This window comes from Vipera ursinii (genome assembly GCF_947247035.1).
Source record: "Vipera ursinii genome assembly, chromosome: 4".
NCBI classification, from domain to species: domain Eukaryota; kingdom Metazoa; phylum Chordata; class Lepidosauria; order Squamata; family Viperidae; genus Vipera; species Vipera ursinii.
The window spans coordinates 16,357,167-16,374,382 of NC_139514.1; the positions used below are offsets into that span (position 1 = coordinate 16,357,167).

The following is a 17,216-nucleotide window of genomic DNA, read 5'->3' on the forward strand; positions in this document are numbered from 1 at the left end:
TAAAATATTATATAAAATGGGAGAGAAAGAGAGAGAAGCAGAAATCCCAGCTCCAAATTTTGGATCTGCTGGAGACTCCCACTAAATGAGATACATTTTATTTGGACTTTTAGTTAGTTGCCTTGCTTCTTTATGTCTAGATTTCTCTGTCCTTGTTAGGAGGGGGAAAGTGTTGATTTAAAATGTGTTTTGAAATTCAGATAGGTTATTTTAGACTCACAGCAAGCTATTCCAATTCTACCACAAACATTCTCAGTTTGAACCAGCCCTCACAGGATGAAACAGCTCATTTTGAATTCAAACTACTGCAATTGGGAAAAAAAGTGTGTGCGCTACTTGGTTTGTCTAAATCAGATTGGCATGACAAGTGAAGAGCTTGTCAAAGTTATAACCACTAAATTAGATGATTGGGTATACCGGGTTTTCCCCAATTTTGGGAAAATACGATACTAAATGCGTCCATCTAGCTGATGATCTTAACTGGGGCTTATTTTTGGGGTGGGGCTTATATTATGAGCATCCTGAAAAAAAATCATGCTAGACTTTATTTTTCAGTTGGGTCTTATTTTGGGCGAAACAAGGTATCACTTCCTTTCAGCACTATGGTGGGTTGAAGGGTTCAGCATAGCTTTTCTCCTCCAACTTGAGGTTCTCCATATGTGTTGGGCTACCTCCAGGATTCTTATTTTGATTGTAATACTTCTGGAAGGAACCGGTTGTCTTTATTTACAAGGCTGAGGAGGAATCTTTCTGATCTTGATAGCAACAATTCTATGAAGTTTTCCTGAAACTTTAAAATGAGAAGTATGGTGACCTTTAGACAACTGCCTGAAGAGGAGTCCATTCTAACAATATTCTGACATGTTTGGTGACGACTACCCATAAAAGGTGATAATTTTAATGAATATCAGCATGGTATTTTGAAACATGTATTATGATGAAACAAGGCCAGTTGAGGGAAGAGTAATTCATAAATCTATGTAAATAACCAGATTATACACAGGTAGTCCTTGACTTACAACCATTCATTTAGTGACCATTCAAAGGTATGATGGTACTGAAGAAACAGTGACTTATGACTGGTCCTTGTGGTCACTTGATCATGATTCAAGAGATTTGCAACCAGCATGCATTTTTTTTCAATGGTTGCAACCTCCTGGAGTCATGTGATCACCATTTACAATCTTCCCAGCTGGCTTCTGACAAGCAAAGCCAAGGAGTAGAACCAAATTTACTTAAAGACCTCATAATTTGCTTAATGACCATGGCAAATATGATCATGAAATGAGGTGCAATAATGTGACGACTCATTTATTGACCCTATTGTTTAGTATTGGAAGTTCCGGTCCCAACTGTGGTCATAAATCAAGGGCTACCTATTTGTACTCTAGCACCCTTGGATCCAGTTGCTTAATGTTGCTTGTTGTGATCTGACTACTGTAATGCACATATCTAGGTATGATGCCTGTATTGCTAGATGCTATTGCTAGTTTTATACTTCCATGCAGCGCCAGGTTTCTGCAAATCTAATACACCTGTATTTGTTGCTGGCGGCCTATAAACCGAATTAGCCACTGTGCACATACAGGATTCCCTTTTCTTTAATTTGGACTGTAAGTGTGCTTAAGTGTGTTTGTGCAAAGGATTTTGTGCAAAAGTATTGTGATTACATGCACGCATGAAGAATTTTAAAAGCCAACTAAGAACTCAGCCAAAAAAAGAGTGCTGCCATCATGCAGGTCGATTTCATCGCCTGAAAAATTCAGCCCTTGAGTTCATTTGTTTTCTAAACTCAATCCCAGATTTGCATTCAGAGTTGTCGATCTGATTTATTAATGGTAAGCTGTCGTGGCATTTAGCACTTTAAAACAAAAGGCTATGGATGCAGGCTTTTAGCATAGTCCGGCGATCACTGGGCAAATCAGCATGGACGGGCTCCTTCTTCAAGAGAAGGAGGTCCTTTCAGTGGCACATAAAACCAGGCGCTCTCCTTTTATCGCGGTGGCCTTGCGCTGCAGACACAGTCGCAACGTTCATGGTGCTCCAGTTGAATATCAATCAGTGCCATATTGTGCTTAGTTTTGCCCCTCCTCCTGAGATGACCTGCTTCAGGGATAAATCTCAGCACCTAATTAGATATAAAGAAAAAGGAATCAGAAGGTATTTATTTATTTATTTATTTATTTATTTATTTATTTATTTATTTATTTGATTTGTATACCGCCCTTCTCCCCAAGGACTCAGGGCGGTGAACAGTGACATAAATATCAAAAATGTACAAATACAGAAATTGAAAATAAGTTAAACCCTAATGCCCAAATGCAGAAGATAAGTTACATTAAAACAATAATTAAAACAGAACCCGTCAGACCAGACCGGATTGTTCAAATAGAATATGTAGGAACCTTCTAGGCACATCACCTCACAATAATGTAGAAAGGTAATAATAATCTTCTTCAGGATTTGACTACATATTGATCTTTTTTTTTAAAGAATTTTTTTATTAAATATACATTTAAAAACAAAAGTGGACGTGATTCAACTTCCCTAGCTACAACACTACTATTAGTACTATCTTATGTTACAGAAAGAAATAACAAAAACCTAAAATACAATCTATAACAGGACAGAGTATAACAAACTGTACATATAACATCTGTCAATTTTTTTTAGTAAACTGTCATTCAGTCCTCAGCGTTATATTTACATATCTTTCGGTTGTGTCTATTATATAGGTACTAATAAGAAATCCTTACATTATCAACCAATCAAACAATGGTCATCTCAGCGATCCTCCTACTACATATTGATCTTCTGCATCTCTAGTTCAAGTTAAAAAGAAGCTTTTTTCCCCATCAACTTATCCTCCAGGTATTTTTAAAGTATAGGAAAGGGGAGGCTTTGACTGCGAGACTATATGAACCCCTTGGATTAATTTCAAGATAATTTCATCAATTTTGAAGTGATCAGTCAGAATGTTTAGTAAAAGTGATTTGTCTGTTCCCTGGTAATCATTCTTAGAAGAACAGAAGAGGGAGAAAGGAAAAGGGAGGAGAAGAGGAAATGGAGGAGGAGGAGGTGGTGGTGGTAATTGAGATAAAAAATAAGGAGAGAGAGAGAGAGAGAGAGAGAGAGAGAGAGAGAGAGAGAGAGAGAGAGAGAGAGGGGGGGGGAGGATGCTTAATTATTACAAAAATCTCTGCTTGCGGCATTTTTTTTCCACAACTGAAAAAGATAAGGGAAGATGTTTTTTGTAACTATAACTAGTTTGGAACTTCATAATTTTCACTTTCACTCATCATTTTCACCAATCTCTTCTTTGGGATATAAATAGGGCAAATTGGTAGTGGAAAAGAAGATGCTTCTTTGCTAGAAACAAAGAAGAGTTTGGTTCTTTGGAAGTTGTAACCTGGTTTTCTGCAGTGAATAAGAGATTAAATTTGGTGGCTTCATTGACCTATGATTTTAATCATCTCATCTCCAAAAGGAAACTGTATAGTTGAAAAGAAGATGGGTAAGGATAACCAAAATTGTTGTGTATGTAAATAGTTATTAACATGGCAAGTAAGAGATTGCAAACACATTGCAGCTTAGCAAGGTTCAGAGCGGGAAATTAAGGTGCATTCATTGGACGCCACAACCTAGGAGCGGGAAAAGAGTCTCCATTGATTGGTTACAGTTCAAAGGCTTTCTCTATAAAAGGGTTGCAACATTTGACAGTTGACAGTTGACTTTGTGTATTCAATAAACTCGTTCATTGTTAAACCACTCTGAGTCCTCGTCAATTAGAACCAAACAACTGGCGACGAAGGTGGGATTGACAGAAGACCAGAGAATTGGCGGAATTGTCGCGAAAGGCGGCAAATTCAGAGCGAGTCACAGTCAACTGAGCGGCCGCGGCAGAATAAAAAAAAAATTCTCCGAATGGCGCAAATAGGGTCATTGAAGGAATTCGACCCAAACTTCCCCGAAGATTGGGAAGAATACATCGGTCAAGTCGAAGGGTTCCTGTTAGTGAACGGAATCACAGATGACCGTAAAAAAGCGGCGGCATTATTGACGATCTGCGGCACACCGGTCTACAGAGTCGCTGTCGGACTGTGTCAACCGCAACCAGTCTCTAGCGTGCCTTATGCCGACCTCCTCGCTAAATTAAAGGTCCACTTTACACCCCGAAGGTCCGAACTCTTTTGGCGGCGCATCTTCGAAAAGAGGAATCAGAGACCGGGAGAGTCCATACAAAAATTTGTCGCTGCCGTCAGGGAAGCCGCAGTACGATGTAAATACGATAATTTAGAAATAAGAATTCGGGACAGAGTAGTACTGGGCTTGCGTGATGAACAACTACAAAACAGAATAATCGCCAAACCCACCGGCGATTTGCAGGAAGTGCTCGACGAACTTCTAACTTACGAGTCAACCGGGTATCGCGACCCCCCCCCGCAGTAGCATGGCAGCAGCGCCCGAGATCAACCAAGCGGGCTATGTGGACTGCGGGGAGGTGGACCAGCAGTGGGAGGAAGAGATCGCCGAAGTCTCCAGGCGATTTGGAAAGATGGCACCTAGACAACCCAGAAGTGAGGGGCCCGAACCTGGCCGCCGTCAACAACCCGCAACTCCGCAAAGACAACCGACCGGGGCACAACGACCGTGGCGGGACACCGCAACCAGACCGCGCGACAACGATAGCCAGAACCGATGCGGCAGCTGCGGCGGCAACCATCCCCGCGCATCCTGCCGATTCCGTACCGCCAAGTGCAGGGCATGCGGCAAGACCGGCCACATCCAGGCCATCTGCAGAAACCGCGCTCGCGACAACCGTCTGAACGAAGTCGATGTGTGGCCTGAGGGTAAGGTAACCCCTAATGCTAGTGGCAAGGAGACCCCTAAAAACCGGGTTAAAATTCCAATTCGAGGGGAGGTGGCACGAATCAATAGGAGAAGGCCGGGAAGTGGTCACAATTTTCCGGATGGAAAATTAAAAATCACAGTCCTTCTGCAAGGGGTCCCTTGCAGAATGGAAATCGACTCAGGGGCTTCAGTGTCGATAATTTCCACTGAAACCCTTGAGAGAATTGAACAAATAAGTGGAAAAAGAATTCCACTTAGTCCAACAAATATTCAATTATCGGACTTTCAAAAAAGTCCAATAAAAGTAAAAGGGAAGACCAGCCTTAGTGTAAAATTTAAGGGGTTCAAGGGGGTCTTAGATCTAATAGTTACAGAGGGGAATAGGACTAGCTTAATCGGACTTAATTGGTTCCCTGCCCTGGGAATTTGGATTGGGGGAATAAATTCAGTGATTAAAAATAAGACCCTCGAATCCGTCTGCAATGAATTTGCAGACGTATTCGATGGATCACTGGGCAAGTACAAAGGGCCCCCCATTAACTTCAACCTAGACCCCTCAGTAAAACCAATCAGGCTTAAGGCCCGAAGGGTACCTTTTGCCTTAAAGGGAAAAATCGAGGCCGAGCTCGACCGGCTTGTAGGCCAAGGAGTATTAGAACCTGTTGAGGGCGGTTTGTGGGAAACGCCGATTGTCACACCCCTCAAACCCAATGGGGATGTGAGAATCTGCGCTGACTACAAAGCCACCCTCAACATTGGAATGAAAAAGCATGCTTACCCGGTCCCGACGGTGAAGCAGGTCCTCGCCACGATCCAGGACGCCGCCATTTTCGCCAAGCTAGACTTGGCGCATGCGTACTTACAGTTGACTGTTTCTAAAGAGGCTGCAGAGGCACAGACGATCGTTACCCACAAGGGGGCGTTCCGAGTTCACAGACTGCAATTTGGAATTGCAGCAGCTCCAGGCATCTTCCAAGAAGTGATGGAGAGGACCTTAAAGGGCATACCTGGAGTATGCCCTTACTTCGATGATGTCCTAATAGCTGGAAGGGATGAAGGAATGTTAGTAGAGCGGCTGGAACAGGTACTGGGTAGATTTAGGAAGGCTGGATTGAAACTAAAGAAGAAAAAGTGTAGCATAGGGGTTAAATCCACTGATTTTTTGGGGTTCAGGATTGACAAAAGTGGAATCCACCCTACCCCTGAAAAAATTAAAGCAATCAAAGGGGCCCCAGAACCAAGGAACAAGGCGGAACTACAGGCCTTCCTTGGCTTGGTAAATTTTTACCACACGTTTGTGCCACATAAGGCTGCCATTGCAGAACCCTTACACAGACTCTTAGATAAGAAGACCCCTTGGCAATGGCAGAACAAGCACAAAGCGAGTTTCCAAACTTTAAAAGACATCCTTTCCAGTAATTCAACTGTAACCCACTTTATAGAAAACAAACCAATCTACCTGGCGTGCGATGCTTCGCCATATGGCGTAGGGGCTGTGATCAGCCACTTAGACAACCAAGGAATACAAAGACCCATTGCATACTACTCCCGCACACTAACCAAGGCAGAGCGGAACTATGCGCAAATAGACAGGGAGGCATTAGCCATAGTGGCAGGAGTTAAAAAGTTCCACGACTACCTGTATGGTAGGAACTTTACTATACTAACGGACCACAAACCCTTGCTGGGACTGTTTACCACAGATAAACAGACTCCCCAAATTATGTCACCCAGGATGCTGAGGTGGTCCATTTTCCTCTCAGCATACTCATTTTCCCTCCAATACAGACCAGGTAAGGACATGGGTCATGCAGACGCTCTTAGCAGATTGCCCCTAAGCACAACAGAGGAGGACCCTGCCCCAGTGGGACAAATAATGTCCCTACAGGACATTCCTGATTTGCCCTTAACTGCAAAAGACATTGCTGAGGCAACCAATAAGGACCTCACCTTAAGGAGAGTAATGGCCTGGGTCATGAGCGGTTGGCCTAACACCAAACCAGACGAAATATACAGTCCATATTTCAGAAGGAAAGATGAACTGTCAGTTCATTTGGGATGCTTACTCTGGGGAACTCGTGTAGTTATTCCAGGAATCCACAAATCAGCTATTCTACTAGAATTGCATGAGGGACATCCTGGAATAGTAAGGATGAAGGCGTTGGCTAGGAGTCACTTGTGGTGGCCAGGACTGGACAACGACATTGAGGAATGTGTTGCCAATTGCCATCTGTGCCAACGTTCCAGGCCTGAACAACAACATATCCGCACACATAAATGGGAACAAGCTAGGAATCCTTGGTCCAGGATTCATATCGACTTTGCTGGACCCTTCCAAGGGTTAACGTTCCTAGTAGTGGTTGACAGCTACTCTAGATGGCTAGAGGTAGTACCGGTCAGTTCAGTAACTTCAGGCAGAACCATACAGGCATTAAGGGGCCTCTTTGCCACTCACGGGTTGCCGGATTTAATTGTGTCTGATAATGGGCCACAATTCACATCTATTGAATTTCAGGATTTCCTCAAGGCCAACTCGATTAAGCACAAGACTTCAGCACCCTTCCACCCCTCCACCAACGGATTGGCTGAAAGAAATGTGAGGACCACGAAGGACGCTTTAAAAAGAATTATTCGAGGTGACTGGCATCAGAGACTGGCAGAGTTCTTGTTGGCTCAGCACACGACCCCATGTTCTGCTACAGGGAAAAGTCCAGCTGAAATGAGGTGGGGCAGGAGATTATCCACCAAATTGGACAGATTGCACCCTGACAGACTGCAAACAAACATTGAATTAGACATTCCTAACAGAACATTTAAAGTGGGGGATTTGATCTGGGCCAGAAACTATGCCCAAGGGGACAAATGGATTCCAGGGGTGGTGACTGAAATCTTAGGTCCCCTGTCGTATACTATTGAGGGGGAAGGGAACAGGATCTGTAAAAGACACGTAGACCAGCTGAGGAAAAGATCTAGTGGTTGTGTGCCAGTTGAGGGGGACCAAAGCATAGTAGGGGGAAACAGTACAGATAACAACAGGCCAGAGAGTGGCGTAGAGGAGGGGCAAAATGACTCATTCCCTCGTACCCAACAACAACAATTCAGTCAAATTGAATGGGAAATACCCCTGCGGAGTAGGCCAGTGACCACTGAATTACAAACACAAACTAATACACAAGACAGCACATCTGTAGCCAGCAACCCAGAGCCCAGGCCCAGCAGTGACAAGCTGCCAAGCAGTCAACCAGGAAGAGGGGTCCCTAGCAGCCAAAGTAACAGATACCCTTCTAGAATACATAGGCCACCAAAATACCTAAAGGATTTTGTAAAGAAATAACATCAACTGGGGGGTAAGGGGTGTTGTGTATGTAAATAGTTATTAACATGGCAAGTAAGAGATTGCAAACACATTGCAGCTTAGCAAGGTTCAGAGCGGGAAATTAAGGTGCATTCATTGGATGCCACAACCTAGGAGCGGGAAAAGAGTCTCCATTGATTGGTTACAGTTCAAAGGCTTTCTCTATAAAAGGGTTGCAACATTTGACAGTTGACAGTTGACTTTGTGTATTCAATAAACTCGTTCATTGTTAAACCACTCTGAGTCCTCGTCAATTAGAACCAAACAAAAATAGTCAAGGGACTGGAACAATCCCCATATGAAAATGATAGCAGTTTTCAGACTTTGGTTAAAAGTTTGTATATGTGTATGTGTGAAAGTAGCAACCATCAATGATCTTAGATGTGAGGCACAAATGCCAGGTCTAAAGAATTACTACAGTAAATAACTATGAAGCCCATACGAAAACATTCTTCTCACAATCCCTTAATATATCAAAGGCCGTATCAGTCCTGAATGTGGACCCATGATAATAAAACTGAGATGGAAAGTACAACTGGTATGCCAGGTTTATAGGGATATAAAATATTATGATATCCTTATACGTTCCCATAGAATTGACAATATACAACAAGGAGAAAAAAATAGCCTGTCCAGAATTTCTTCCTTGTGACTCTACTGCAGGGGTAGGCAACCTTGGCTCTTTTATGACTTGTGGACTTCAACTCCCAGAATTCCTGAGCCAGCCTGGCTCAGCTTGGAAACCTCTCCCTTTCCCCTCAGTGTGGCTGGCTCAGGAATTCTGGGAGTTGAAGTCCACGAGTCATAAAAGAGCCAAGGTTGCCTACCCTTGCTCTACTGAAAACCCTGAAGGGTTTTACTTAGGTACTTTCCTTTAGTGAAGTATTAACTTGACATACAAACTCCATCACTCTTTATATTTCTGTTCCTCTTTTTTAAAAAATAAAATAAAATAAAATAAACCACCTTTTCGATTTACTAGTGAGGGTTGAACATTCCACCGAATGAATTGCTGATTTTTAAAATGAAGTTTGTATGGAATTTAATTAAATTTGAGGCACAGAGTTGAAATTGTGTTGAGAATTGTGGTTTGTAATCAGGGCTGGGTGATCAGGCTCTTTTCAGTTATCTTAGTTTCACAGGTATTCCCTCTCTCGCATTCCTGTATTAATATATCTGTGGCAACTGCCATTCTAAAGGACTTATTCTCACCCAGAAATACTATATATGGGAACCTTATTTCGTAATCTTACATAAGCAAGACAAAGGGATATTCTTTCAGCATCCCTTCAGCCTTTGGGGAGGGTTTTCCTTCTCTATTCCATCTTTCCTCTTTATGGCAATTATCTTTCAAGGCCGTTGGCATTCCCTCTGCTCCTGGATCCAACTTGGTCTTCTTAGGCCAGGGGTAGGCAACCTCGGCTCTTTTATGGCTGGCTCAGGAATTCTGGGAGTTGAAGTCCATGAGTCATAAAAGAGCCAAGGTTGCCTACCCCTGTCTTAGGCCAAATGGCTGGAACAAGTGATGGAGCATCTTATCCACTAAAGTCCACAGTAACTTATTCACAGGAGTCCCAAGTAACTTGGTAAGACATGTCCCCTGTCACCACAATGGGTCTGCCCATGAAGAGTCAAAGCTGTGGTGAAGCTGAACAACTATCAGCAAAATGCTGTGCTAATTGGTCACAGCAGCCAAACTAGAGATTAGTTGTGTCAATCTTTTCCTAAAGTGAAGCTGGGCAGCACAAAGAAGGCGGCTGGAGAGCATCGCACTAACACAACAAGGAAGGACAAGTACATCTACAAAACATATTGTTTTAGCAACATGTGTCTAATAAATTAATGCAATATGTTGCTTATGAACATTTTGGACCATGTAAGATTGAAAAAAAAAATAATACTCAGCCTGAAGAAGACTACATGTTATTTTAGTATTGACTAGTTTCCTTCCAGATCTGGAATAAACAGAATCTCATTCATTCATAATTAGGGATTTCAATGTTACAGAATTTATAATAGTCTATAAAGTTCTGATAGTATGAGGCTGCTCACTTCAGACAGTATGACTTTGGGCAATGCACAAATAAAGACACAATAAATCAAAAAGGAGAAAAAAGAAATAAAACCATCTAACAAACAGACAATATCCAAGTTCAAAATATAAAATGTAAAATGGTGACTGAGCACGCAACAAAACAACCACAAGGTGTACTTCCATTCAACCCGGGCATAAATATTGATTATCTCATGGGCAGATAACTTCAGACATTTTCCCATAGTACTATAATGCTCTTCTCATCCTTCATTCCTCCAGGATACTTGTCACAATCCGTAGCTTACCCCTTTTCTCTAGTTGGGTAGGGACAGTTTCAAAGAAAGCAATGGTCCACAGCTTTCCTTTTGAATTTTCTAACAATGTCTTTGGGAACTGAATAGTGGCATACTGGCATCGCAATATGTCTAGTTATTATTTATTTATATTTTAATTAAGTAGCTTTCAAGAGCATTATCAACCAGACTTTCATGTGCAGGTATTTCTATCTTTCCTATCCATAGCGCAATTGTGACTTGCCTTTCTCTTATAGCACAGTTCCTTCAAAACCATTGAATGCCTCATATCAAGTAATAGCTACATGGATAATAACCAGCACATCAACAGCCCAGCTTCTCACCTGGCCCTTTCCCCTCTTTAAGATATTGAAAAAAGGGATTTTCATCTGCCATGTATGTAAGGTTAATTCTGAAGTATAAGTCCCTTGTCTAACTGGCATACCCTCCTGTTTAGAACTTTATATTGATTCTAAGATACAAAGGAAGTCAATGCACTACAGACAGTTATAAAAAAAGTGGCTAGATTAATACGGAGCAAAGGTAATGAAGGATAGTTTGTTTTAGAATACACACACACACACATATACAAACATAATACATATATATACACACAGAAGGAGGAGGAGAAAGTGGTAACTGGATAAAAAAGGTGGAGGAGGAGGAGGAGGAGGAGGAAGGAGGAGGAGGAGGAGGAGGAGGAGGAGGAGGAGGAGGAGGAGGAGGAGGAGGAGGAGGAGAAGACAAACTTTTCCTGAGTTCACATCAGTCTTACCTTCGACGTATCCAAAATAGATTTATTTTCACAGGTTCTATTAATATTACATTTACACTCATTGTACTCTTAATTCAGCTATAAAAGATACATATGCAGTACATCTAAATTTACCATTGCCAGGTCATTTGAAGCTGAAGCTAGAACATCATCCTTAATTAATTTTAGTTTGTAATATCATAAGAATGGAAATAGCCCAATGGGTAAGTACATTTCGTTTTATTTTATATATTAAGCCCAGGAATGTAGGACTTTCCACATGGAACTGACCGAATAATCATTCCACTGGTTACTATCTGACACATCAACAGGCAACAGAACAGTTAAAATTCAGTAGGTTCATCATAAATTATATTAACCTTTGGCTACTGGGCAGATATTCTATCTCCATTATGAAACTGGTATATTTATTCTTCCTGCTTCTGTCCATACAATAAATTCACACTGCTTTTAGACATTTCTCCACATCTCTAGCCCAGGCAATCTGTTCAAATGCCAGTGGTCTGATCACATCCTGCTCCTAAAGTCAGTTCAGCAATCACATCTCTGAGAGAGAAGCACTGAAGCACGGCGGCAGCCTTTGCCAAGGTGCCGCTCTGCCAAAGTTTATTTTAAATTGTATTTGTTTACTTTAACCATCATTCTCAGGCTTTTTGTCCCTACATACTTGTCTAAAGATCCAGAAGCAAGACCAGGAGACAATTTCTTCCCTTACGCTATTACTTCAATGGATATAGAACAAAAGAGACTTTTTCTCATGCTTTATCTCATAGCCACTCTTTGCCTGCAATTTACAACAGTGCCAGAATGAGCTGCTAACCCCAATTATACCATTTCCTGACCTAAGACCCTATCTTGCCCCCATTCCATTATTTAAATGACTGTATCCCTCAGGATTTTTTTTTCAAAAAAAGAAAACACCAAATCAGCTGTCACAGTGCTTTGGCATAAAAATTCATAATGCTTTTGTCTTTATAGTAGACATATATTTATGGGACACATCCAGCTTGACTGTCATTAGTAAATTTTAGTGCAGTTAACAATGATTTGGGAGAGATGCCAGTATTCTAGGAAGGAAGAAAATACGCATCTTCAGCCAATCAGAACCATCCAAATGTGCATTCATCTACTGACGTGGGAAACATCTTAGTTAAATGAGTGTCAAGAAAGCAGTACTAAGAAATGTTACAGATAGTCCTCAACTTACAACTATTCCTTTAGTGAATGTTCAAAGTTACAACGGCACTTTAAAAAGTAACTTAGGACTGTTGCAGCATCCCCATGGTCACATGATCAAAATTTGGATGCTTGGCACTTGGTTCACATTTATGACGGTTGCAGTGTCCCAAGGTCACGTGATCGCTTCCTGTGACCTTCTGACTAGCGGAGTCAATGGGGAAGGCAGATTCACTGAACAACTGAACAATTGTTACACATTTAACAATTGCAGTGATTCACTTAACAACTGTGGCAAGAAAGGTCATAAAATGGGGCAAAACTCACTTAACAAACGTCTCGCTTAAAAACAGAAATGTGGGCTTCAATTGTAGTCATAAGTCGAGGATTACCTGTACTTATCTTCATCTCAGGAAAAAAACAGACAGTTGACATACATACACTTTTTAAAAAGATATAAAAAGCAAGATACCTCATGATACTTCTTCACCAGTTTTCCTGCCATACAAGCGCATTTCCCATGTGTAGTTCCACAACCACAGTTTCCTCCACAGCGCTGGACAAGGAGGCAGCGAGGGAAAAAAACGGCACTGGTTTGCTTCAGCTCCTCCCTCACGTTGACAGAGTAATTCCTTGGAGTGCAACTGTAACGCTTTGCCTCATCGTTGAGCCTGTCTAAATCAACTGAAATAGGCAAAAGGGAATGAGGAGGAAAAAGAGGGAAAACGGACTTGTAAATAAAATACCTGTTTCCCCATAGAAGTCAATGGATCAATCAATCTCTGGCCTAAATTAATTTTGCAGATTTTTATTCCAATTCAGCCCCCGCCTCCATCCAATGGCTGGCTGTGCAGATCTTCAAATGGGGGCTTTGTTTGATGAAAATCTAAGCAAAACTGTCTTTTTTTAAAATAATAACAATAATGATGATGTAGTTTTAAAAGAAAAGAAAAAATACATTAAAAATTACAAAAACAGCAATAACATTGGCAATAGCATTTAGGCTTATGTACCACCCCATAACACTTTGCAGCAATCTCTGGGTGATTTTTAATGTAAGCATTATTTGCATATTGCCCACAACAATGTGGGTTCACATTTTATGAACCTTAGAAGGATGAAAGGCTGACTTAACCTTGAGGCACATCAGGATTGAACTCCTGGCAGTGGGCAGAGTTAGCCTGCAATACTGCACTATAACCACTATGCCACCAAAAATACAAATATTTGCATGGAAAGGTTTGCAAAATAATAAATATTAAAAGAAAGTAGAAACTACGGCACTGGAATAAACATCTCATGTTATGGTGTCCTTATATATCAGCTTGGATTAAAATAATAGAAAGGTATGTTTACAGCAATTTAATGTTTTAACACTCTGAAAATTGCTTTATTTACTATTATTAATATAAAATTGTAAATTATCTGAGAGGGCTATCCAATAAAAAAAGCAATGACAATCAAAGCAGTTAGAACCTTTATTTTAAGAGAGCCCAAATCTTGGTTATGGCACCAACCCATATACAGAATTGTGGAGTCCAAAAATCAAGTTCAGAGATCACTCAGGATTCCATAAGTGCTGCATGTGTTTTTTTTCCTATTGGTACCATATATAGAATTATACTTTATCAGTGACTTCCAGATGAAGTTGAAGCTAATGTCAAACTTTGTTTTCCCCTAATTTTAGGCACTGATTCATGCTTCCATAGTTTAAGCTGCCATTCATTTGTCATATCTTGACAACAATTATCCTTTATAAATACTATGTGTGTTAGAAGTATATGACCTTTAATGACAGACAGATGAAAAAGGAAAGTCAGTATTTACAATTTTTCACCCTTCATCCTATAATAGATCACCTTCCAGAAAAGTTGAACTTTATTACTTTGTCATCACTTAGAATAAAATGGTCCAACTTGATTTTTTACATTTCTAGGAATCTCCTGATTATATACATGTCTTGTTTAGTAATCATCACTGGGTAACATATCAGAGGAAACACATCCTATATCAATTTTCTTTTAATGTATTGTGAAATTAATCTTATTTTCTATTGATACTCTGATTGTGAGGTATTGATTGTTTTGTTTGAATTCTACATCCATTTGCTCATGCAAACTTTAACCTGTTCAGACTATTTCAATAGTAATTTATGTATGAAGTGTTCTGTATTTTATGTTACAAGTATTTCAGATTTAACTAAGTATCTGAGCTTACAGCCTTGCTTTTAAATTCCATCCAAATTATGCTTCTTATTTGCAGATGCTGAAATCACAAAACTACTTTTGATCATTATAAAAAGTATATCTTTTATGATTTCATGTTTCCTTTGTAATAATTGAATCTTGCAGAGTATAATCATTTTGCCAAATTCTTTACCATATTCCATATATATATATATATATGTATGGATATACTCTATTAAGTTGCTCAATACTTTCCTGGTGTCAACCATCCCAACCTGGTCAGTTAGAAAAAAAAAATACTCCCGGAGCCATTGTTAACGAAAGTACACTTTACTAAAGCCAAGTGGTTACAGAAGAAGCAAAGCTAGATCTGAGTTTTTTATGCCCAAAGCATATGGATAACATGGCTGACTGATGAGAACAAATAAGTTTGAAATTATCATATCGGTCTCCCTTTATTCTTTGTTAGCAAGCTAAAAGATTTACACAAATATGAGCTGCCACTGCTGTGGCTACTGCCTGTAGATGGCCTTGGGCTAGGCTGAAACAGGATATAAGATTTGTCCCATGTCTGGGACTAAGCAAGTGTATTCTGAATGCTTAACAAACATTTAACACATATCTTCCTTGCTTCTCAGCTAACACACAGAGAGAGAGAGCCTGTGGCCTAGGGGTTAAAACAACTGCTTAAGACGCAGTCGGCCCAGGATTGAATCTCAGAAGGGTATGGCTGACTGATGAGAACAAATAAGTTTGAAATGATCATATCAGTCTCCCTTTATTCTTTGTTAGCAAGCCCAAAAAAAATAGATGGCCTTGGGCTAGGCTGAAACAGGATATAAGATTTGTCCCCTGTCTGGGACTAAGCAAGTGTATTCTGAATGCTTAACAAACATTTAACATATATATATACATATATACATATACATATATACATATACATATATACATATATACATATATACATACATACACATATATACATACATACACATATATACATATATACATATATACATATATACATATATACATATATACATATATACATATATACATATATACATATATACATATATACATATATACATACATACATACATACATACATACATACATACATATAAGGTAAAGGTTCCCCCGCACACGCGTGCTAGTCGTTTCCGACTCTAGGGGCCGGTGCTCATCTCCGTTTCAAAGCCGAAGAGCCAGCGCTTGTCCGAGGACGTCTCCGTGGTCATGTGGCCGGCATGACTAGACGCCAAAGGCGCACGGAACGCTGTTACCTTCCCACCGGAGTGGTCCCTATTTTTCTACTTGCCTTTTTACGTGCTTTCGAACTGCTAGGTTGGCAGAAGCTGGGACGAGTAACAGGCGCTCACTCTGTTCCGCAGCACTCGGGATTCGACCCGCCAAACTGCCGACCTTCTGATCGACAAGCTCAGCGTCCTAACCCACTGAGCCACCACGTCCCTTACATATATATATATATATATATATATATATATATATATATATATATATATATATATATATATATATATATATATATATATATATATATACACCATATTCATGAAATATATATTTAATACTGAAGCCAAAGGAGATAAGTCTGGACTTCATCCTTTTATTAAGCTATATAGAGTGGTTTCTTATACTTGCAATGCTTCTTTTGTCTTTTATATATTTCTTTGGAACATATCTGATCTGATGAGTATATTAAGCTGTTAGGACATTACTTATTTTTTCTTTCAGGATAGACATAAAATAGTTTATAATTAACTTTGAATAAATTGTCCTGCATGATTCAACACCTTCCTTTAAAAGCTCCCTGAAAGTACACTGCTTCTAGCCTGTAACAAGAGAAACTTAGGTAATTGATTCCAGTCCCTGGATAAGGGGTGGATTCCAAAATCCAGCTCCCAGACTAGGGACATCTAGCTTCTTCATTAACATATTCAAGGAAAAGGAATCTATCAACTCTCCAGGCAACTGGTCTATTGCTCATCCTATTATGAAGTGTTTTTTGTTTTTGCTGTCTAACAAGCAGAATCCACCTTTCTGTAACTTATTGCCTATCCTGTCTTCTGGAGTCTTAACCTTCAGGTCTTTGAAGAAAGCATGTGTTCTTCGCTTTAGACTTCTCAAGGTTAAATGTTTCCAGTTCTTTCAATTACTGTTCACAGGACTTATTTCCATTCCGTAATTGTCCTTACTGTCATCTGAAGTTCTTCCAGTTTAACTGATTCTGTCACATCCCAGGACTCAGCACAACTCTTAAGGGGGAGATTGGTCAAAGCAGAATGGAAACCATTACTCCCTACAGTCTGGGAACATTATTTATGGTTCATATCCTAAAATTACATTTACTTTTTTGGCAGCCAGATCACATTCTTGACTTATGTTCAATCAATTGATTTGAAGGCTTCCTTTTCACAACTAGCATAGCTTCGCCATTTATTTTCCTTCCTATTACAGCTTTCAATTTATGTTTCTGTGTTAAATTTTGTGGTTTTCAAAATCATTTTGAATTTTATTTTTC

General features: G+C 40.1%; 1 protein-coding gene across 2 annotated transcripts in view; it reads right to left on the reverse strand.

Annotated features, from left to right (window-relative positions):
* Positions 1-1,844: 1,844 nt before the first annotated feature.
* PDGFD (platelet derived growth factor D) overlaps positions 1,845-17,216 on the reverse strand; it is a 190,582-nt gene continuing 175,210 nt past the window's right edge. For both annotated transcript variants that reach the window (XM_083362418.1, XM_083362417.1), the window contains 2 exons: positions 12,958-13,169; positions 1,845-2,128 (listed from right to left, as the gene is read on the reverse strand). In XM_083362418.1, the coding sequence (XP_083218544.1) occupies positions 1,994-2,128; positions 12,958-13,169 (347 nt within the window). In that variant the 3' untranslated portion in view covers positions 1,845-1,993. The remainder of the gene's footprint in view (positions 2,129-12,957; positions 13,170-17,216) is intronic.